Source organism: Macaca mulatta, chromosome 18, assembly GCF_049350105.2.
Source record: "Macaca mulatta isolate MMU2019108-1 chromosome 18, T2T-MMU8v2.0, whole genome shotgun sequence".
Classification (NCBI taxonomy): Eukaryota; Metazoa; Chordata; class Mammalia; order Primates; family Cercopithecidae; genus Macaca; species Macaca mulatta.
In genome coordinates, this window is record NC_133423.1 from 1,515,472 (window position 1) to 1,539,385 (window position 23,914).

The following is a 23,914-nucleotide window of genomic DNA, read 5'->3' on the forward strand; positions in this document are numbered from 1 at the left end:
AAGCCCCGTCTGCACCCCACAAAAGACTGTGGTCCTCTGAAGCTCCGGGGCACCACAGGCTATGGTTTGCTCTCTGCCCAGCCCAGAAGCTCAGAGTCACAGCTTCAGCTTCCCCAGGAATTTCCCTGAGGCTGTGGAGGCCTTTGGCGCCAGGAAGGGGAGGGAGGTTGATGGTGCTGAGCAGGAGGGACACTGAGGCGCACAGGGCCAGGACGCTGCGTTTAATGACACCCCAAGGAGACGCCATTTTTGCAGCCGAGGCAACACAGCCTGTTCCTCTCTTTATGTCCCGAGAAGGGAGAGGGACTCCAGCCGTCTCCCCGTGGCCTCCTTCAGGCGGCTGCCCCACAGCAGTGAGTCCATGAAAAGCAAATGGAACGACGGCATGAAGGCGTCTTTTTCCTCCCGTGCCTCATGGGCCTGTGGGGAACCAGCCTTGCTGGAGCAGCCCCAAGGGGAGCCACATCTGCGTGGCCAGCCAGGCCCAGCTCAGCACCTGCCACGGAGCAGCCTCCACCACACACCTGGGAGCGCCTGCCCAGCAATCCCTGCACAGGTAGGAGTAGATATGCTTAGACTTCCCCTGAAAGTGTGGGGAACCGACAAACATCCCCGCTGTCCTCAAAGACCCTGGCTGAGCCAGCACCTGTGGCCTTCCCCCTCGGAGGCAGGGCCTCTCCCCGTGGTCTCCGACGTCAGTGGCTGTTTCACCGTCGACCAGGGTGAGGGTGAGGGCAGGCTTTCTGTTTCTGCTCAAGGCTCATAAAGTAATTCTTTCCAAGGCAATATATATTCACGGCCAGAAATGTCTGTCTAGCAATTGCTTCCAGAACAAGACAAAGCACTGAGGCTGCCGTAAGATGCAAATAACCTCGCATCTCAGGAAAGGAGACGGAGGGCCGCGTCCCGCTGGCGAGAGCATTGCCATGGAGGCTCCCGGCTCCGTGGAGGCCCAGGCGGGCAGGGCCGGCCCCCGCGCTGTTCAAAACCCAGCCCCTGGCAGGAAGGAAGGCAGCCGGTCCTGAAAGGGCCTTTGTGTTCAGCCTTATCAGAGCTCCGAGTCCTCAGTAGGAAACTGCCTGAGTGCAGGAGTAAAAATATTCCAGATCATTAGGGAATTCCCTGCAGTCTGAGTCATCGGGAGGCTTCCCTGCCACACCCGCGAGGTTTCCACACAGGCAGGCCTGAGGGCCCAGGAGCCTCCCAGACCCGCCAGGACCCGCCGTCTGGAGCCGGGCCACCCCCACGCTGGCGCTGACGCTGAGCCACTGTTTCCACAGAGAAAGCCACAAGGGCCACCGGTGGAAGCAGCGTCCCTGGGTCCCACGGCGCCCTCGAGTCCTGCACCCTGTGGCGTCCTCCTGCCCCGCTCCCCGTGGCGTCCTCCTGCCCTGCTCCCCATGGCGTCCTCGTGCCGTGTGCCCTGTGGCGTCCTCACGCCCAGAAGCAAGCGTCCCCAGGGCATCTGTCATCCATCCGGGACTCTCCCTCAGGAGTCTGTCCCAGCCTGGCTCCCAGAGGAGATTCTGGAGAGCAAACAGCCACCCGGCCGCACTGCACATCAGCCTGCAGGGCCTCACACGGAGCCACCCTGTGACCCACAGCCCTTTCACGCCGAGGCATGTGCTCAGGCGACAAGCAGGCATCCACACGGGACTCACGCACTGAGGTTCACAGCGGCTTTTCCACGATCATCTCCACAGGATGGACGTGGCCCAGCACCATTGGCAGATGGGTGTGGCAGCCACATGGTGGGCTTCCCTCAGCCACAGAAAGACCCACGTCCCGATCCGCACCAACGAGGGGACCCGAGGACCCCACGCCCTGGCCCGCGCCCACGAGGGAACACGGAGGATGCCACCCTCCATGGAAGCTGCCAGGCACCGCAGCCGGCAGGTTGGGGTTCCCCAGCAGGGAGCAGCCAGACCAGGCAAGGCCAAGCGAGGGGGCTCTGGGGTGGTAGGGGCTGGGGGTGGGGAAGGGAGAGCAGGGGTGGGGAAGGGAGAGCAGGGGTGGGGAAGGGAGAGCAGGGGTGGCCGCTCACGAGCAAAGGTTTCTTTCTAGGGACAAGAAAATGTTCTGAAATTGGTGGTGGCTGCGTAATTCTGTGAAGCTACCAAAACCCGCTGAATTACACACTTAAATGGTGTATAGATCACATCTCGATAAAGCTGATAAAGAAATTAGGCAACATGATCACGGGTGATATTGTCACGTGTGATCCCAAAAGGCCCGAGGAGGAAGAGGAGGGCGAGCAGCCAGAAGCCCGGCCCCCTCCTGTAGTGGGAACTGACACGATGCATGGCCTCCCTCCCCACACCAGCAGGGCCCACGCAGGGGGCGTCTGAGAGTCCCCCTAACGCTATTCAGAATGCGGCTTGACGAGAACCGTGGGTCGTCACTCAGTTCGAGGGGTCCTGGGCCATCTCAGGCCACTGAGCCGTCCTCAGGGCATGAAGAAGAGACGGGCAGATGTCTCCTCCCAGGGTGTGCCCTCCATGCCTTCCCTGTGTGGTCTCTGGGAGCACACAGAGAAGCCCAGGGGTCAGCCCGGCCACCTGCCCTCCTCCCAAAGATGCTGTATGGTGATGAAGCGGCCCCAGCTCTGCTCTTGGAGCCAGCAGTGGCAGTGACGTCTGTCCATACTCACAGGCACCCAGCAGGGTCACCTCTTCCCTGAAAACACAAATCTGGAAGATCTGCATTTGGCCTTTAAACTGTTGGACCAGACACCTCTGAAGATTTTGTCATTATGATGCTGCCTCCGGGGCTGGCATCCAACATCTTCAGGAGGCAACGGCTGAGCTGCTCTGTACGGGGACTGCCCACACCGCAGACGCTGGAGCTGGGGACTCCTTGCTCATCCAGCCCCGTCAGAGGACATGCCATGGAGATAGATGCCACGGAGGCAGCCATCCCCCGGGTCCATCTCCCTCAGCCTACACCCCGCACAACTAAAACAGACAGGCCACAGACCTGCCTGGACTCCACCTCCCACCTCGGCCTGCTCCTCTGCCCCAGGCCAAGACCTTCCACGACGGACAGAGGAGGGACAGCAAGGCCTAAAGGGGTAGTGCCACTAGGTCTGCCGTATGGGGGCCCTGGCCCTCACCTCCTCCCCGCCTGCAAGAAAGAACCAGACCCCAGGAAACCGAGGAGCAGGGGTGGCTGAAGCGGGGGGGCAGGCAGGGTGGCCAGCGGACACTGATGCCCCTCTGGGGAAATCGGGGCCTGCAGGGGCCTCAAGGCTTCCGCGACACCCCGGGGTGAGTGAACCACCCCCTGGCCTTGAAGGGACCTGAAGGTGAGCCCGGAGGGAGTGGCTTCAGGCCTGGGGACTCCTCTGACCCGGCTCCCTGGGCAGACAGGAGGGTCCTTGCCTGGCGCTTCCTGCACCTGGATGACATGGCCTCTGCCTGGGGACGTGCACCCCCCACTCGCCGTGGTGAACGTGTGTGTCCTGCCGTAGGACCAGCAGCTGCCAAGGCCACGGTGGTTCTGTGACAGCTCTGTGTCCTTGCAAGTGTCCTGCCAGCTGCCAGCTGAGCTTGGTGGCTGCTGGGTGGAGCCTCTGAAAACAATGGCCAGGTGCCTGTCAGAGCTTGTGGAAGACCCGGGAACCATGCTGGTCATGGTCCCAAGGCAGGGCAGCCTCGGAAAGGCCCGGACCTTTGGTCCCTTTATTTAAAAAATAACAACATACATTTGGCCCACATCTGGAGTCCTGACCCTCCCAGTGAGGTGGGAGGCAGAAGCTCCGCCTGCGGCTGTGTGGAGCAATCTGGAAACCCGGCCTGTGTCTCCTGCAGTATGGCCAGCGCCTGCCCATAGGCCTGTCTTCTCCATGTGGTAACGTCCAGGGCCAGAGGATGGGGCGGCCGTGAGGTGGGGGCGAGCTGGGGTCCCACCATGTTGGGTTTGGGGGTTTGGGGCGAACCTGGCTGTCTGGGGTTTCTCAGGGGAGGGCTCTAGATGTGCTGGGCTAGGGCCTCTGGGAGGGGCCCGGGCAGCTGTGGGACTCTGGCTACTCGCTCCTACCACGCAGGCCCCCCGGACTCCCACATTTCTGTGTGTCTCCCTGTGAACCTGGGCAGGGCCCCCGGTGTGGTGGCTGGCACAGCACTGGGTTCAGGCCTGGGCCTCGGAGCTCTGGCACAACCTGTCTCTGCTTCCCAGGGGCCCCAGGCTGCCTCCGCAGAGGGGACCCGGGAGGCCACGTGGAGGGGCCCTGATTACCTGGAGATGCTGGCAGTCCAGGCCCCAGCTGGCCTGCCAGTCATGGCGGCCACAGAAACGACCACGGACGCAACCCGCACGGCCCCGCGTACTGAGCCCCGCCCGCTGCGCGATCGCCAGCAAACGGAGCGGGTGTTTTAACCCCTGGCATTGTAGCGTGGCTTCTGCACGGCGACGACACCAGAAACAGGCTTCACTGATGTTTTTGAAAAACGGCACCAGAACAGACGTGTGACTCAAGAAAAGGAGGTTGTTCAGCTCCAGCATTAAGAACTGGCTCATGTTTGATGCATCCAAATCTCAGAAACTTGCGCCTTCTGTCTCATCTCAGCCAAGCTCCAGACACAGCCTGAACTCACGTTTCACGCAGGTGTTTTTCGGGCGTTTCATTTATGTTTCATTATGTGTCCCTCAGCCGCTTCGACGTTCACGCGTGTGCAGGGAAGTGCCTCACATCACACGTCGGAAGAGAGAAGCGGTGATCTTTAAGGGGGGGGGAAGGGAGGGGAGGGGTGGGGAGGGGTGCGGGTGTGAAGGTGGGGAGGGCAGGGGTGCGGGTGGGAGAGGGGAGGGGAAGGGTGCGGGTGGGAGAGGGGAGAAGAGGGGCGCGGGTGGGAGAGGGGAGAGGAGGGGCGCGGGTGGGAGAGGGGAGAGGAGGGGCGCGGGTGGGAGAGGGGAGAGGAGGGGCGCGGGTGGGAGAGGGGAGAGGAGGGGCGCGGGTGGGAGAGGGGAGAGGAGGGGCGCGGGTGGGAGAGGGGAGAGGAGGGGCGCGGGTGGGAGAGGGGAGCGGAGGGGGTGCGGGTGGGAGAGGGGAGCAGAGGGGTGCGGGTGGGAGAGGGGAGAAGAGGGGTGCGGGTGGGAGAGGGGAGGGGTGCGGGTGGGAGAGGGGAGAGGAGGGGTGTGGGTGGGAGAGGGGAGGGGTGCGGGTGGGAGAGGGGAGAGGAGGGGTGCGGGTGGGAGAGGGGAGAGGAGGGGTGCGGGTGGGAGAGGGGAGAGGAGGGGTGCGGGTGGGAGAGGGGAGGGGTGCGGGTGGGAGAGGGGAGGGGTGCGGGTGGGAGAGGGGAGGGGTGCGGGTGGGAGAGGGGAGGGGTGCGGGTGTGAAGGTGGAAGAGGGGAGGGGTGCGGGTGGGAGAGGGGAGGGGTGCGGGTGGGAGAGGGGAGGGGTGCGGGTGGGAGAGGGGAGGGGTGCGGGTGGGAGAGGGGAGGGGTGCGGGTGGGAGAGGGGAGGGGTGCGGGTGTGAAGGTGGAAGAGGGGAGGGGTGCGGGTGGGAGAGGGGAGCGGAGGGGTGTGGGTGGGAGAGGAGGGGGTGTGGTTCCCACTTCCTGTAGCTGAACCCCTGCAGCCTTGAAAACTGAAAGGCTCCCGTAATGCTACGAGGGGCTTCTGAGCTGACACTCGGCCCTCGGCGCCCCACAGCCAACCTGCCTCCTGAACAAACATTCCGCACAGGCTTTCATCATCAGAAAATGTCGTTTTCCGAGGAAGCAGTAAACTAAGTCCCCAGAGAAAGGCTGATTCTGCCCCCGGCCTTTTGCGCCGCCCTGAGAGACCTGGGAGGAAGCTCCGTGGAGTGCAGGTTGAGACCCAAACACCCACCGCACTCCCGCCTGCTGGTGCTGGAGCTGGAGCATCCCGGAGGGACCCAGCACCCACGCTACGGCGAGCCATGCCCGTGCCCGTCGGTTCCCCACAGCGCAGCCCTGCTGCAGGGATTCCCTTCCTCAGGAGGGCCCAACACCAGCTTCTCCCAGCCTTCCAGGGCCGAGCAGCCGCTCCATCCGACGCTTCTCAAAGTTCAGAGGTGCTGTGAACCCACGGCAGCTGAAGGGGGCCTGGCCGAGACACAGAGGCTGAGCTGGCTTGGACAAAGGGCTTCCCTATGTACTCCAGAGAAGGACAGGGCGGAGCCGACCCCGGCCTGTGTCCAACATTCACAACAGCTACAACCGTCCGCACCCTCAGAACGAGGACAGCCGACAGACACAGCGGCCCTTCCTGGAGAAGCCACTTCATCTGCCCGACTGACGGATCCTCGACACGAACCTCCCGAGCTCACGTCCGGCCCTGGTTCCATCCGCGAGAGCAGTCGAAAACAGAACTTTAAACAGACCAGACGATCCCATCACAAGACGAGAGGGCAATTGTGTTTTTAATTTATATTCAGTTTAGTGGTTTCTCCAAAAACAACTAGGAACTCATCGCCAGGATGAGGATGTGGGGCCTTTTGCGGCTCCATCCTCCCGCCTGAGAAGCCCAAAGTAGAGAAAGAAAATTACGTGGATGTTTGTTCTTCGCTTTTGAAAACATGTGATGTGCTTGTGTGTGTATGAATATGCAAATTATCTTATTTAACTATAAAGAATAAAATCACAAATGTGGTCTGGCTTCATCCCTGCAGTATTCACAGCTTCACGTGCTCTTGAGCGCAGCACCTATTCATTTATTGTTCGCCTGCTGTATACCAGACACCGGCTGATGCTGGGAGAGGGTCAGAGACCCGCCCTGACCTCATGGGACAAGAGAAGGACACGGGCAGACAAACTGGCATTGCCTAGAAGTGTGGCCGCGGCAGCCGAGCTTAAGGGCAGCACCTCTGGCCTGCTGACGGCACAGCTCACAGCGATGACGAAGGCAGGAGGGGCTGCCCGTGGGGGCGGCCGCATGAAACCAGGGCTGCTCCTGCATCCCCTTGGCTTCCGGCCCTCGGAGGCCAGTGGCTGCCCTTCCCCATGGCACTGTGGCACCGATTTGGCTAGTGCAATAACTCGGCTAGGGCAGGAGCTGGGGCACCTCTGCTGACTGCGTTTGGGGGGCGGGGGGCTCTGCCAAGGTGCCCAGGCCTCTCTGCACAGAAGAAACCACAAGGAGGCTGCTCAGGCCTGGGCTTTGAGAAGCAGAACCTGGGAGCCATGGTTCTGGCCAGTCTTGGCCCAAGCGCCTCCCTACACTGGGGGCAAAGTGTTTCTCTGCCAACGCGTGGACACACACTGAAAGCTCTGAAGGGCAAATTATTTCAAAATTAGCCTCCTCCTGAGAAGGCACGGGGGATGCAAATGCCTTCCTGGTCACTGCCTTAGTTGGTTTTCTCTATAATTTAAAACGTGTTTTCCAATTATGCCCTGATTCTACAGAAAGCCACGTTAGACGTGAATGACCTCTAAAGCCTATTTTGATTGAAGCACTTAAGTTTCCGGCAAACTGTACAAATCAAGATCCCATTATCAAGGCTGAATGCCTCCGCGGTTTCCGGGGATCAGAGTAAGTGCAAAAAAATTCCAATTGGTAAATGTTAAAAAGAAAAAAAAATCACAAAACAGGTCTTGTAGGGGTGTGTCCCTCATCTGGCCCACCCTGGGCAGAGGCCCAGCAAGGCACCAGGAAGCCCCAAAACCAGAGAGCTCATGGCAGGCTTTGTGGAGAGCCAGGCCAACTCTGCCTGAACCCCCTCGAGGGCTGGGCTAGGGTCCCTGCACCCAGCCACACTGGTGCTCACTCTCCCTGCAACGCCAGGCTCCCGTCAGTGCAGCCCACACTGTTCACAGGCTCTTCTCGGAGCCAGCCAGGCCCTGCTCTGGGATGAGAGCGCTGGGGCCCAGCATCTGCAGAGAACTGAGCTGGGCCGGGAGCCACTTTGTGAGCCCTATCCCTGCAAGACAGCGTCTCCTGTGGGCAGCACAGAACCACAGGCGTGACGGCCCCAGGAGGAACATCATTCAGAAGATGCCCCCGCAGCTGTTCCGAGGTCAGCCCCAGAGCTTCCAGGCTGGGCCGGCACAACACCTACAGGCAGGGGTGACCCGGGCCCTCGGGGCACAAGGGCCTCACACACACCATGGCTGTAGCATTAAAGACCGCCCCAGCCCCCGCCATCTGTGGCACCCACACCACCCCTGCCTCCGACCCCAGGAATGCTGGCAGGAGGGGAAGGCCCCAGAGGGGAGCTCCCTCCTGCCCTGCTGCTAACTGACCCCCAAAGTGTCCACTTCCTGCAGACGGAGGACCCCAGCAAAGCCATCAAGCGCCTTCGCCCTCCTCCGCACGTCCTCAGCCCGCGGGCTCCCTCCGTGTCAGCGGCGATGTGTGTGTGGTGGCCCCGGCAATCAGCATCTACCTCCTCCCTTCAGCAGCACAGCTGTCAGCTCACACAAGAACTCACAGCCGGATGCAGCCACGGGCCCCGCAGAGCCTCTGCTCTGTGCCACACCCCGTAAGCCTGTCCCGGTGACCATGCACAGGTGGGTCCTGCTCCACCGACCGGGAGCGGTTCCCGCCAGCGCTGAAGCCCAGGCCGCAGATGACTCCTGGTGAAGAGCATACCTGGCGCTTTCTCCACGAAAATGACCTTGGAGTCCTGCAGGAAGTTGTGGCCGGACAGGACCATCTTCTTTCCGCCCATGACCGGGTAGCTGTCCATGCTCTGCTTCTCCACCAGAGGCAGCTCCTGGGCCGAGCGCTGGGCTGCGTCAGGGGGAGAGGGGCGGTGAGGGCCTGTCCTGGGTGGGCGGCCCAGGGCACACGCGTGGCACCCAGCAGGTCACGTGTGAGCCCACCCACCCAGGGCAAGCACCGCCACGGCCGGCGGGCTGAGTCCTGCGGATGCCATTACTCCTAGGGGAGAAGCTATGCACATGAATCCTCATGGTCTCCACCTCGTGCTGAAGGCAGCATCGAAATATCCTCCTAAGACTCAGCCAGTTTCACTCAAATCACAGTCACCGCACAAATACGCAAAGGTCAGCACAGCGTGGGGGAAGCCCTGGCCCACACCGCATTCCCTGGCCATGCTCGAGCATTAGAGGAGCCAGAGCCAGGGGCCCCCGGGAGGGCCACAGGCAGTAATTCAGCCGTGATCAACTCAGACCCCACATGGCCACACACTGTGGTGGGTTTGGGGGAACAGTTCAGTACCAAGTCTACACAAACGAAAAGCTGAGAGAGGGAAAGACAGCGACAGCATGTGGGACACCGACGGTTTCCTTCCCCTGCAGCGCGCAGGTGTCCACTTACAACATTCGATGGGGTTGGAGGCCACCTGCAGGGACAGCGTGCGGCCGCTGGGCTGCGGGACGTGAACACGGAACACCAGCCGTACCCGTGTGTTCTTCCTCCCGATGTCCGTCTCTCCTTTCCGAAGTTCAATGTCGGAGTTTCTGAGCTTCAGGATTCCAGCACAGTCAATGCTGCCCAAAACAAAAGCCCACAGCTTTTCCTTCACTAGCTGACACGGGAGCAGAAAGGCCCGGCCCCCAGACCCTCTGGCCCTCCCCCTAGCCCCGCGAGCTCATGCCAGGGAGCTGGTCACTGTCCCTCCCCCGAGGAAAACAAGACCTTGAAGCCGCCAATGTGAGGCCCTTGCCTAGCGCAGAACAGAATCCAACGCCAGCACAGGTGAGAGGGGGCGAGCGGAGGCAGCCCCAAGAAAAGCGACTTCCACCTTCCCCTTCCCACCTTCCCCTTCCCACCGTTCCCTTCCCACCTTCCCCTTCCCACCGTTCCCTTCCCACCTTCCCTCCAGCCTCCAGCCCTGACCAAGTGGGTCCAGTCAGAGCTGTCCCGAGTCCTGGCTGCCTCTAGCACCCACGCTGGCCACGTACACGGGGATGTCACCAGAACAGCAGAGAGCAGCCCAAGGGAGGGGCCGGAGGCACCTGCTGCTCTCTCTTATCTTGGAGTAGTTCCCAAAAAACTTGATTTATCAGAAGATGCTATTATTTCCACTATATTTAAAAGCCTTCATTTTTTGTTTGTAAAACCCGTTTCTTCTACGGTTTCATATAATCTCTTTTAACTTAACAATTTCATTCAAAATCAGGCTCCAGTAAAACATTCCATGTGTATATTCTCAATGCACTAAAAAGCAGTATTTTTAAGTTAAGAGAATGAGAATAAACAGAGACACCCTGACCACCCTTGAGTGGGCAGCGACCACCAGGCTGGCGTGCGGTCCTGGCTGTGGGCGTCTCCCAGCCAGCCTTGCTGCCCCACATCATGGTGGGGTGAACACAGCCGCCAGCGAAGCCAGGACATTTACCGCAGCTGCGGAACACAAGGTTTGTTCTCGAAAACCACCTGACTGTGCCCTGTCTGCAGGAAACTTGGATTATAGCTCTCCAGGAAAACCCAGGGATTCAGAATGAGCTCCCAGGTGCACACATTTCCCCCAACACTTGAAAAGCCAACGTGGAGAGAAAGCGTTCCCTTTGTTTTTGACTTAGAGGCTTTGAGTCACTTATTAAAATGCCTGACGTGGCCCCTGCCGCCATCCCCTACATGCTGTCCCTCCCCGTGTGGGGCTCCTCCCCACTCCTGCAGCCCCAGGACCTCTGCACCCACCCCCGGGGCTCCACCTGGATGGGGCACCCCCCTACAGCTTCGCCATCACACGGGCTCCCGGCCTGCGGGTCACCCTCGTAGGACGCCGTCCCTGCCCTTCGGCCCGGCTCTATCCTGCTGGTCTGCACGTTCCAGCCATCCCAGCTCAACCTGCGCTCATTCACCCATAGACGTGTTTGTCATCTGTTCCCACCATGGTACCATGGGAATCTCTCAGGAACCAGCAGTCCTCTTTCCTGGCTGCCTTCACAGGTCAGGGCCAGCGTGCCCAGCACAAGCTGGGATTAAGCGAGTAAGGCCTTATTTGGAAATTACATGTTTTGTCCTTGGCTTACTAAAAAATTCACTTTTAAACAAATTACAGTGCCAAATTAGACTCAGAACGTCAGCGCAGGCCTATCCGTGTTGTCCGAACCTCCTAAAGTTCAACGTGATCCGGATATGCTGACTGCTTTAATTTTTTGATGCTCACGTTTTAACCATCCTTCTCATTACAAAACTGCTGTATTCAGAAAGAAACAGGGGTCCTGTTTAGGAGCTAAATGCGGAGGGAGGTATTTATAGCTGCGTATCTGAGATATTATTTTAAGTGGCAACATACACAGAGCTGAAACCCTAGAGAGAAGCAAATCCATTGTCAAAAGCAAGAGTGAAGTTTACTTACTGGCTGTTAAACCAAGAGTGTCCTAGCCACGGAGCTTGGAAGTGCAGGGGGCCGGCCAGACCCCCCAGGGCCGGAAGGAAGGCACACCCCGCCCACCGCCCCCGCCAGAGGTCAAAGGTCGAAGGTCCCCGCGCTTACACGGCTCGCATGCTGTTCTCCGGCAGGAGCGGGATCTCCAGGACTTTGGTGTTGGAGAGGATGGCCTCGTGGCTGGTGGTGGACACGGTCTTCCCCGTGATACGGTGCACCTGGTAGAAGGCATGCGGGCGCAGCAGGCGGTCGTCCGCCGTCCCGATGAAAAGCTGTAGCATCAGCGGCTCACTCTCCAGGTAGCCATGGAGCTGGCGAGAGAAGAGGAAGCACCCACTCAGAACCCAGAGTGCGGACCCCTGGGAGCCACCGAATGCAGAGAAAACCTGCAGTGGGTTCGAGGCCTGCGTCCCCCTGTCCTACCCACTTTGTATTTTTCTGCCATATCATACTGGTGTCTTTGTAAAGCAGATTAGAAAATGCTTTGTTATCCTAATGGACCTGGGCACTGAGGGTTAAGCTTTGAACACACCTGTGGCCACTTTCAAACACACACACACGTATGCACACACCTGCACACATACTTGCACTCTCACACGTGTGGGCAAGGATGTGCACACGTATGCATCCACACATGCTCACTGTGTGTGCCCACGCCGAGGCCACGGTGAAGCTGTCCAGGAAAGCTGAGCCCTCGCTGAGCCACGGGCAAGGCTTGCTTCACCAGTAAATCCAGATGAGGCCCTGCAGGACACGACCCATCTTCCTGTGTTCCATTAACCTGGAACTGGGCAGCGTGCAGCTCCCACTCCTGACCAGGGATGCCACACTGTGTGCACACACACGGCACAACGGGCCTCGGGCCCCAGCACCCTTCCTGATGGCTCCCTGCACCTCTCCTCCGGCAGAGGCAGGGGAGTAGGGGAGTGCTCAACACCATCCTGGCAGCTGAGCAGAGGCAGACGCTGGCGGCAGACACTGCCCAGGGCAACCGTGCATGGAGGTGTCTATCGGCCGCACCACCCTGCAGAGCCGCTCATGGCTTCTCGGCCGGCGCCGTGTGTGTGAGACTCAAAACCCACATCACTGGGATAAGACTCTGGCCAAATGGAGCAGCCCCCGTGCTTCTGCCAGGACATGGGTGGCCGGGCCCCGCTCCCGCCTCTGGGAAGGTCTGCGCCTTTCGGCGGGGCACACGCGTGTTCAGGACCAGCTGTTCTGAGGGATGAGTTGCTCATCGGTGTCTGAGAGGTAAATGCAAGGTGCAGTGCTGCTGCCTCTCACCCTCCTTCTCCGTACCATGGAGGCGTGCTTCCGCCTTCGGCAGTGAGTCGTTTTTAGAAATGTTTGTTTTTATCTTTAACGCTCCCATTTACAATCACTATATTGTGATTCTATTTGAAAGAGGCCGATTTGGTTTGGAATACGAACGTCTGATTCTCAAAGCAAGCACACAGGCCTAGAGGGAGGCCGCAGGAGTCAAACCCTTTGCACAGTGGGGCCTCCCACAGGGCCCCTCGTTCAGAGCGCCTTCCCTTCTGCATCCCCCAAGTGGGGCCTGATGGGCACCAGCCTCAGAGCCCTGAGATTAATCAGCAAAATCTGTGCAAGGCCCGTGGCAATACCCAGCCCCGGGAACCGCTCATCCTGGAACGCGTCAACCCCTCTGATCACGTTTGGAGTCAATTTTCTCACTAAACTAACTTTAAAATCTTTGACCACCGATGGCAACTGCAGCACTACCACCATGTGAAGGCTCCAAGCCCGGGCTCCTGCAGGCACGTTCCAGCCACAGGAAAATGCGATATCTGCCCCCACCACGCAGATGCCTGCCGCCCACTCAGGGCCAGCAAGGCGGGGGAGAAGGTTGGGGAGCCCGAGCCGGGGGCTGCTCCTCAGACTGCAGGGTACGGAGGATTCTCAGATGTCAGTGGGCAGAGGGGAGATGGGCCTGCAGGGGCCCGGGCAGGCAAAGAGGCGGCCCCTGCTCCGTGGCTCCAGCTCAGCCTCAGCCTCAGCCTCCGTGCGGTCACCACAGTAAAGAACAAACCAATCTCACTGGTAGCTGAACTCAGAGCCCCCCAGGGAGGAGGCCACAGTGAAGCGATGGCTGCTGTCACCAAGGGCCTGACCGTGAGGCCCAGACTGATGGGCAGGGCCTGGGACGCCGCGTGAGGCCGAGCTGGGACCCAGGCCCCGGCTGAGACATCGAAGGGGCGTTTGGGGTCTGAAGTACAAAAGCCAGAGGCTGAATGAAGGCATCACGTGGGAACACAGTGGGGAAGCCACAGACAGGGACGAGGACACAGCCCCGATGTGTCAGATGCCCACAGGAGTCTCTGCACCCAAAGCCACCAGCACCCCATTCCAAAGTGATTACAGCTAAGACCACGTAACTCCGCAGAACAAGCCTTTGCCTTTCCACTGCAGCCCCCTCTTCCCGCATGAACACACAAGTGTCTCCACAGTCAGGACGGGGGACGCTGGGACCTGCCTGTCCAGCCCTTAGTTCCTCGGAAGACAGACTCCAGCCTTTTGCCAAATTAATGAACTTCCTGAGATACCTTAACTCTCTGTAGGATTCAAACACCTTTATGATGGGAAATGTAAGAAGAGAAGCAGAGATTAAGAGGCAGATTCTGCCACACAGTATTCCATTTTCCGAGATTTAATACCTAAAAATTTAATTTACATAGAAAAAATGTAAATGAGTCTCTGACCAAAACCACCTCTGGGGGTGGGGGAGGGGCGCCTGGGCAGCTCCGAGGGCCTGGCCAGGGTCATGTGGTCTTAAACTACAATTTAAAATTCCCCCAGGATCCCTGTGGCAGTTCTCTGATGGTGTGTGGAATGCTGTGAATTTGGCGTAGGACTGTATCCTTTAAAAAACATGCCATTTCAGTGAAAATGGGAATATTTAAGGTGTAACCTGGGAGGTAAACATCTATTATTTAAAACATGAAGTTCATTTTAAGAAAAGTAATTTAAATACGTCACGGGCCCCACTGCACGGGCTTTCTGCCTCTGGCACAGTACAGAACCTGTCAGAATCCTATTTATAAAATTACCTGTCACAACAATGACCTCCCTTTGCCTGAACCTTAACTAAACAAAATGTATTATTCTACTGCTGAGGTGTAAGAGTTTCTGAGTTTCCTACACATTAAAATGTTTGTTTTTAGCTCCTGTGCTGGCCTCAGCACTTACAAGGTAACATGACGGGTAGAGGGTGATTGAGGCCAAATGTATTCAATGCGGAACTCAGCTGTGCGCACGCAGGGGAGGGAGGTGTGGGGTGGACAGAGGCAGCTCACGACTAGGAATGTCTCACCCTCCGCCCCCTAGTCTGAGCTGCTGCACAGAAATGGAGCCAAGGCGACCTGGAGTCAGGCTCCTCTCCGGGCAGGGCACAGGAGCAGCTGTCAGCCTAAAGGGAAATTATGCATTTAGGGCCTACAAGTAAAACCTGCATTTTTCAAATTGCCCCAAGGAAGTCCCCACAGGGACAGAAAATCTGGCTCACAAACCGGTTTCAACCCCGATTCCCCCCACGCTGCGTTAATTTAAGAGATTGCCATGCTGTGTGGACAGCGCCTAGGGTCCTCTTTGCAGCCCTGGAATCCTCATCACCCACAACAGCAGCCAGAGGTGACACTTCCAGGTGAAGCCCACGGGGCGCCTTGCGGGGCTGGGCCTGGGGCCAGGGGCCAGCGAACCAGGCCGGAGAACACGTCCCTCATGGGAGGACGTCCAGCCACATTATCCACCAAAGCACGAGAAGGAAGGCATCAGAGACCCCGTGGCTCCACCCTCGGTGCAGGGGCCTGGCCAGGATGACATGGCGGCCACTGCTGCAGAGCCAGGTGTTCCTGCGGGAACGAGGCCCACCTGACCCACAGCACGCCCGTCTGACCTATGGCCACGGCACAGGCCCGCCTGACCCATGGCACAGGCCCGCGTGACCCACGGCACAGGCCCGTGTGACCCACGGCACACCAAAGCAGATGAGGCAACAGCACAGGGTACTTGTAAAAAAACCCAATTTGATGCTTCAGGGAGACTTTACTCAAGATACCAGGAAAAATACAAACAAAAAGTAAAAGACATCAAAAATGGAGCCAGTAGTCGAAGGGAGCAGGCTAAACCCGAGGTCGGTGGAAAAGCAGGACGCGGCCCCCACATCCTCCCTCTCCTTCCCCACTTTTCTCAGCCAGGCCTCACCTGCCAAAAGCAGGACAGGCGGGGGCTGCACGGCTGCCGGTGTGATTTCTGTGCTTGCCAGGACTTCGGGCTCTGGGGTCCACAGTGACATTCCAGGTGAAGCCGCTAAGAGACAGCCACGCTGCATCCACTTCCTCACCTGCTGGCTGTGTGGTGTGCAGAAGCCGCGTGAGTGTGGGCGTGTGAACCAGAAGTGTGCGTGTGCAGGCATGTGTGGCCACGGGGGTGCCTGTGTGTGCAGTGCCGGTGTGATCTACCGGGTGGTCCATGAGCAGTGCTTCCCTGTAAACCGGCCCAGACCTGGCTTTAAGGGGAGCTTCACCTGCCGGACGCCCTGGCCTGGCCCTTTCAGATGCAGGAAAGGGACTGAGGGGCCTGGGGTCTCCCTCTAGAGCAGTGTGGGCTTGGGGTGGGCGGGGGAAGCCGGGGTCTCCCTCCAGAGCAGTGTGGGCTCAGGGTGGGTGGGGGAAGCACACAGCCTGGCCCCGCATGCCTCTCGTCCTGGTTCCCAGTGTGCAGAGCAGAGAAGGACCAGGGGAGGAACGCGGACACCATGGCTGGAGACTCAGGCCTGAGCCAGGAGTCGGGGCAAAGCGTGGTGTTCTCTGAACACACGTGTGCATGTGTCCACACACACATGCACAGCCACACTGGGAAATGTGCACACACCCCACAGAGCATGCACGCGTGTGCACACACACACCCCCCACACGTGACAAGCCTCTGACCCACTGGCACCAGCTCACTGCTCTCTGGGAAGTTCTAGAAAAACGTTTTTTTCTCCTTTTAGGTTTTATTTCTATCTGTCTGGCCACAGTTGCCAGCCTCCTGACAGACCCAGAGTGCACGAGAGAGGCCTCCAGGAACCCCACAGCCAACCCTCCCTCAACCCTCCTGGGAACAGATCTCGGCCTTGCAGGAGCAGGGCCAGGCCGTCCCGACCCCCAGGTACCACAAACCTGGTGCCGTTGGCATCATGAGCCCTGGCATGGGGCGCCAGGTACCAGGACCCACAGCAGCTTTCGCCATGTGGCACAGCCCTTCCCAGCGAGGGTGGGCAGACCAACACCTCAGGGCTGGGGTCTGTGGGCAGCCTGGGGAAGGGGCCTTGTGCCTGGCAGTGCCGGGACACCTGCCCAAGGCTGGGGGGACAGGACCAGGATCGATCGTACCTTCCCTCCCGCAGGTACCATCGGCAGGAGGATTCAAGGGAAGTGTCACGTGCCCGGCAGGAACCGAGGCAGAGGCCGGGCAGTCCTGACCCCACAGGCTTACTGCACGCTGAGGCCTGAACAACAGAGGCTACATAGCAAGCCCGCTGAGTGGATTCTCACACTGGTGAACGCACAGGCACCGGCTGGGAAACTAGCTCCTCCCTCCCCATCCCTGAGGGACAGCTCCACGCCCCTTCCCGTGACAGGGGAATACGACGATGCGACGACGCCTCCGTGCAGTTTCCTGCACGAGAGGCCCCGGGTGAGTAGTGGGCGCTGCCCTCACTACCATGCCTGGTAAAGGAATCTATCTGCAGAATCTCTTGAGTGACCGATTCGTCTTCCCAGCTCTCAGGGCTATGTGTGCATGGGCCCAAAGCAAGCGTGTGCATGACTGTGTGCGTGCAGGTGTGTGCCCATGTGCGCGGGTGCACAAGCCAGCAATACTGAGTTCACACCACGGAGTGTCACCTTAATGCTGGGAATCCTTCCCGTGAACACAGTTGCTTTCCTAGTGATTTATAGATCGTGTTCAGATCCATAGGTAAAACTGAATTTGTGGCTGTAAATCAACTCTAAAGGGACTCACAGCCCTGCATAGGGACCTTCCAGCCGTGATTGAAAAAGTGCACTCAGCCACAGGCTTGGTCTTGACCGGGAAGGGCTGTTTCAACATAAAAAGTCTCTTGGGGTTTTCGGTTTTCAAAAAGGGGCAGGCGGAGCTGCAGGCCTGCCAGGCTCTAGCTGAGTGCACCCCACTCGCTACACAGGAAGCTCTGGTGTGTCCCCTTCCAAACATAGCTGTTGCTGTCTGGGTGGGAGTGGGGAGAAAACTCGGGTTTCTTGATGCTCAGAGCTGAGCTCCGGGCTGGGGCCCCAAACCTCCACCTGACGCCAACCAGATGACCTGCAGGCTACGGCAAGGCCCGGACCACCGGAGCAGAAGCTCCCCAGGAGGGGCCCAGCATGAGCACCAACAACCGCACGCTGCTGCAACCACCACCCACGGCTGCCACCGCACGTCTGTGAACCAACATCATATCCCCACTCCAGAGAAGCAGTGCTGAGCTGCAAGGGCCTGTTTCCCGGACCCGGCTCTCCAAGGTGCCTTGGGCTTTCTTCCCAGGTCCCTACTTTTCTAGCCCCTTCCACTGACTTTGGAGAAAGATTATTCAAACCAGAAGCCCAGAGAAGGTGCTGGAAGGATGTTGAGCGGCACCCCCGGAATGGACACGGCAGGAGCCTCTCTTCTGGGAGACGTGGTGCCCGTGAATGGCAGGTGCGCTGTCACCTGCACAAAGACAGCCGAGGTTGCTAAGCAGGACCGACGTCGTGGCGAGGGTGGACGAGGTGGGGAGGAGTAAGGCCGCCCGGCCACGCCTGCGGGTCCCTTGGACGCACCAGTCTCCACACATGCACGTGGGTCTCCACGTCTCTCTGGGACAGCAGCCCCAGAGGCCGTGCTTGCCGTGGAGAGCTGGTGCCCTGCCCCGCCGCCTTGGCCCACCGCACTCCCCACCTGTGCCTTGCAGGGACCACCCTGCCCCACCAGTGTGCTTCCCGCCTGGACCTGGCAGCAATGGCGCTCGGCACGAACCCCAGACTCACCAGAGCGAACCCCAGACTCACCAGAGTGCCGACAGGGCCGCGGGGCCAGGGCACCGAGGTGGAGGGTACAGGGCACCAACGCACCTGGAAGCGCCCGGAGAAGAGACAGTCACGCTCACTTCGGCTGAAGAAGATTCTGCCCCGAAATACCACATTTAGATTTAATTAAATCTAATCAATCCACACTGAGAAGCCTCGACCTTCTATGGAGAAAGAATCACCTAAAATGGAACTCCTAAAACAGGCAAGTGGGAAATGCCACGACCCCGCGACCCCAGGCCAGGAGCATATAGAATCCACGGCCCACGGCCACGAAGGGAGAAACGGCAACCTTCTAGAGACATCCGTGCCACTGAGAGTCGCGTCGCCCGACACCAAGCGGCAGAAGAGCTTGTCCTTTGTCAGAAGCGAGGTGGTTTCCGCTCAGAGCCTCCTCCGACTCTACCCCGGCAGGGCCTGATGGGCTCTGGGCACAGCCCACCCACAGCCGGGGTGCCCTGGCTGATCTCAGGGAGACATGTCAAGGAGCTGGCAGGGTGGCCTGAGGACGGGCAAGCAGCCCCTGTTCATCCTGCCTCCCCGACAAGCCCTCCCAGCTCCAGAATGGCCCCCAAGCCTGCTGGTCAGTGGCTCAAACACACCAAAACTGAAACCATGGGGGAGAGAGGCCCAGGAGTGCCGCCCGCCCAGCAGCCATGTGCACCTCCAGAGCCCAAGAGCTACACTGACACTCAGTCCAGACACACAGGGATGAAGGGCCCAAGGAATCCCGGGGTGGAAGAGCCACCATCCAGCAGCACCCCTGCCCCTCCTCTGGGGCCCGCACCCCACAGTGCCACAGCCCTGCGCTCCCCAATCTCCGGGTGAAACCTATTTCCCTAGAACATGGCCTCGGGGAGCCTCACAGGGTGAGACCTGGCCAATCTATGTGCTCCAAGTGCGGACGATGGTGTGTCTCAGCTCTGCAGGGCCCAGGGGCCATCTGTGCTGTCCCCAGCAAAGCACCTCTGTCCACAGACAATGCCCAGTGTCCTCCCTGAAGGCGGGGGGTATGGCTTGAGGCAGGTCCATGGACAGGAGCCAGGCCCAGATGGGCACACATCCACGGACACTCCCAGCCGCCACTCCCACATCTGGCCTGGGCAGGGCCCGGGCAAGGAACAGCCACCAACATCACAAAGAAAGCAAGCAGCCGTCCCACCCAGCAGCTCCTCAGAGGAGTGTCTCTGAAACCATGTCTCGTTCCTCTTAGAACCGACACTGACACAGAAACCTTGGACTCCAGAGCTAGTCAGACACAGCAGGGCACAAACCTGGGAGGCTTCAGAAATGGCTGCCACCCTCAGCACTGGGCAGCGCAGCCAGCAGCTGCTCTTTCCCGGGAGAACCCAGCTGGGTCACAGCCCCAGGTCCTTGGAGAAACGAGCAGGGACCTTCCGTGGCCAACATCACCTGCAGTCACTGGACACCTGCTGGGTGTGGCCCAGGGGCACCATGGTGTCTACGGGGAAGCAGGGCCCATTGCTCAGGCAGCGAGGAAGGACCAGGCCCCACACGAGAGCCGCTAGGGTGCCGTCTCCCCACCGGGTGATGGCTGCCACAGGTGGCCGCTTCTCACGTGGTCTCCAGGTGATGTGTCCACCCCTCCTGACCCACCTGCACCAAATGTGGGTTTTCTGAGGCTGGGATACAGTGTGTCCCAGTGAGTGTGCAGACCCCTCTCTACCTAGGAAAGACCACTGGGAGCCCCTTCTGTGCTCCTAGGAGTGGTCACTAGTAGCAGCTGTGCCACAGCCCACGTGTCACCTTAAATTTCCCCAAAGCACCAAGAAACCAAAGCTCTGAAATTACTAATAGAAGATTGAGGAGGCTGATGGTCTGGGCTTAGGGACGCTCATGTGTCTGGTATTTCCTGTCTCAGCTGCACACCCCCTACTCCAGCGGCCAGGCCTGTCAGGAGACCCAGGCCACATTTTTGCCACTTTTTCCAGGTGGCGCAGCTGTGGAATGGTAGTTAGAAGTCAGTGTCACAGACCTGCCAGAGGCCACATGCCTTCCCTGTGCCAGTAAATCTCCACAAAATTCCACCCATTTTCTGAAATATTGTCATGACTGTTTTATGCAGTGAATGGCTGGGCCGACCTCATTCCACGTTGCTCTCCTGACATAGCGAATCTGCCCCGTGAACACCCTCCCAGCAGCACCGCGCGTCTGTCCCCATCGCTCGAGACACAGCCCGTGGGCTTTGCTTTAGGGAAGAAATAAATGGTGAATCCTCGTTCATCATAAAAGCTGACACCGTATCTCAGGGTGGCTCGGGCTTCAGCACTGCGCTTCTGAGAGTTCTTGCTCCTGGGAACACACACACACAGCCCGACAGCAACCACGTCTGCTCTCCTGGCCGCGTGCGCTGCGGGAGCAACGGCATATGTGGAACTAGGAAATTCCCTGTGCGTTTATGTGCTTGGCAGTCCAGGGAAGGGACAGTCATTTGCCCTGAAATTTTGCTGAAAGAGGAGAGGGCTGTTGTCTAGGTTTCAAGGCAGACCCATAAAAAATTAATCCGTGCCTCTTGCAGGCCTCCGGCGTTTGGCAGCAGCAGTGCCATGGCGTGCGGTTTTGTGGTCAGACCTGCACTTTAGTTTCCACCCCATGGTGTCCTCCCTATGCGTGGGCCTCTGCGGGACTCCCTGGGCAGGGCCAGAGCGGCTGCTGTTGGAGGCTCTGCAATAGCACAGCTCCTGGTGGGGCCTCGGAGCTCTGATCAGGTAACAGCGTGTCCCAGCAACCACCCTCCCGGGCTTTCCCATATAACAGCCCTGCCTGGCAGGGGACATGGAGAACCAGGAGCTCCTGTGTGCGGCAGACCACTTAAGAAAGCGTGGATGAGGCCCTGCGTGGAATAGTGTGTGCGTGGTCATCTGTCCACGGTATTCACGGGCTCTCAGGAACCTGCTCCTCACGGTACTGAACACTTCCTGAGCCCCTGCCAGCTGGGGAAGGCACCACACAAAGTGAGAATTAGTCAGGACCACCGGCCCAATGCCCATTTTAACAAGCAGAAAGGAGCTGCCTCGCAGGGGGCTCCACTCCTTGGTCTGCAGCTGTCAAATTTCTCACATGACAGAAAAAATATCTGTTCCGGACCTACGGGGGCAAAGTTGACCCATAAGCCAGACGATGGGAGGAGAGGCCCACCGAGGCCGCCGTGGGCACCAGCGGGCCCACTCCACCCTGCGTCCTGAGCTTGGGGTACGGCCAGGAGCCCTCCCTGGGGCCAGTCTGGCCTCCCGACCCTGGGTCCTCACCTGACCCGCCAGCCCCTCTCACTGCACGGCTGAGGCAGGATCCCAGACCACCTGCCCTCACCTCTTTGCGGACTCAGTCAGCCCCTCTCCTGACTGACGATATTACAAGCTGCAAACCTAAAATGCTGTTTCAGAATGGGCCAAGGCTTCTCGTTTCACATTCCAGTGACCTATTAATTATTCACACAAACCCGGCCTCCTGTGTGATGGGTGAGATGCTATCGGGCAGGTTATTTTGGTGACTTGGTAAACAGACCTGAGTTATTTGACCCCTGGGTCAGAGGTCAGGCTACATCCCACAGAGGTCCACGTGCCCCCACAGAGTGGTGGGTGCCAGGGAGGTGGCAGCCGAGGGCCAGGGACGTGTTGCAAAGACATCTTCTCAGTGCCCTGGGCCCTTCCCGGCTGCCTCCAGGAGAGTGTAGCTGCGATGAGCAGTGGAGGACGCAGGCCGAGGACGGGGTGACTCGTGTGAGGAACACATCGGGCGAGGGGCCTGCAGGCCACGGTGAAGAGGGCAGGAGGGAAGGAAGGAGGCGCGACCAGAAACAGAGAGGAGGAAAGCAAGGCAGAGTGACCAGGGCGGGTGCTGCTCACGCAGCTCAGGTCCTCCTCGGACGGAGAGGGGAGCCGGACTCCACGTCTCCTCAGGGACCATGGTCCCCCTCGATGGGCAACAAGCAGGCGGAGGACCAGCCTCACCTTCACGCCCGGAAAGGCAATGGGTCACGTGAAAAGGCCTCAACGGCTATACCCAGGTACTTCTCTGCCCTCCCTGGCCAGAGAAGGGGAGGAACACTGCTTGTCTCACCCCAGACCATCCTGGTGGAAAACCTCTAAGAACCAGCCTGATGCCGGCTGCCCACGTACCGAGGTGACCAGGACTGAGGGCAAAGGCTGTGTGGGGATGAGGAGGTGAGACAAGAAGAAAAGCCAGCAGCCCCCCACAGCACTCGTGAACTCCCGGTTCCAGGCTCGCTGAGAGCAGAACAGGCCCTCTGGGGTGAGGAGACTGTGTGTACAGAGAGATCCTCACCCTCAGGCAGAGCCTGCTGTCAGGGCGGAGGGTGGAGGGCAGAGGGTGGCGGCTGCCCGAGGTGCCACCATCAGGACACTCAGTGTGAGCCGGGATTTGGGGGAAAGCCGAGGCTGGAGGGAAACACCCGCTACGTGTCATTTTTAGGCCTGGCGGGAAATGCTGGTGAGAAGCAGACAGCAGGCGGACGCCCCCTCAGCCTCCCCTGGAACCAGCGGCCTGGCGAGGTCCCAGCATGGGCAGATCCAGACCGGCCCACCGAGAACTGGCGGCCAAGGTGCTGGAGCGGGGGCAGGAGGGGCCAGTGACAAGGGGGCTGTGCGGGCAGCAGCCGAGGCCGGCCGGGCTGCGGGTCACTCCCTCCGAGAGGCTCTGTCCAGGTCACGTGTTCTACCAGGGCCAGGTGAGCCCCAAACGGGCCTCTTCATCCTTGGTTTCCCAGGAGCACTGAGGCCCATGCCGGACCCGTCCCCACCCTCCGGACCCGTCCCCGCCCTCCGGACCCGTCCCCACCATCCCCCTCACACACATGGGGGCAGAACGGTCCTTACCCGCAAACCGCACCCTGCAGAGGGGGCGCAGCCATCACCACGGCCGAGGGCCCACCAGACGCTGCAGGGACCACATCCGCCAGGGGCTGCCGGCCGTCCGGAACCACCCAGACCCCCTCGCGGATGGCTCCAGAGCCCCACTCTTCCAGGCTAAACCACGCCCTGTTCCTTTGATGCTGGCGTGTCTAGCGCCATGGCAGCCATAACAGGGGTGGCCTCAGGGTGCGGATGGCGTGATCATGGCAATGTGGCCACAAGAGTAGGGGCTGGCCTGGGGTGGTCTCTCCCCGGCGTGGGAACGATGTCATCCCCACAGAGACGGCAGGCGGCACGCTCAGTGCTCACTGGAGGGGGCTGGCCTCCTTCCCTCTGAAGGAAAGGCCCGAAACAGGAGGAGCCCCGGATGCCGGCCGTCCCTCGCGCCCCTCGGCGCCCACAGGTACCCGGATGCCGGCCGTCCCTCGCGCCCCTCGGCGCCCACAGGTAAGAGCGAGCGCCTGCCCGGAGGAGCAAACACCCTTTCCTAACCTGGGGTCCATGCTCCGAATGCCTCCTGGAGAGAAGGTGCTGTGTTCTACTCATGCACTTTGCTTCCCAGCTGCGAAACACATGGGAACGGGGAGAAGTGGGGGACGGGGGGGAAGTGGGGGACGGGGGGGACGGGGAGGCCGGGCGCGGTAGGAGTAGGGGGCCAGGCGCGGGAGAATGGGGA

At 59.8% G+C, this 23,914-nt stretch overlaps 1 protein-coding gene across 15 annotated transcripts in view; it reads right to left on the reverse strand.

The window, feature by feature from the left end:
* Nucleotides 1-23,914, reverse strand: part of NFATC1 (nuclear factor of activated T cells 1) — a 130,305-nt gene that overhangs the window by 63,490 nt on the left and 42,901 nt on the right. For 14 of the 15 annotated variants that reach the window (XM_077974869.1, XM_077974864.1, XM_028838228.2 and 11 more), the window contains 3 exons: nt 11,373-11,575; nt 9,245-9,417; nt 8,555-8,695 (listed from right to left, as the gene is read on the reverse strand). In XM_077974869.1, coding sequence (XP_077830995.1) covers nt 8,555-8,695; nt 9,245-9,417; nt 11,373-11,575 — 517 coding nt within the window. Of the gene's footprint in view, nt 1-8,554; nt 8,696-9,244; nt 9,418-11,372; nt 11,576-15,485; nt 15,618-23,914 lie in introns of those variants that run through there. The other variant, XM_077974870.1, reaches the window with a different exon arrangement.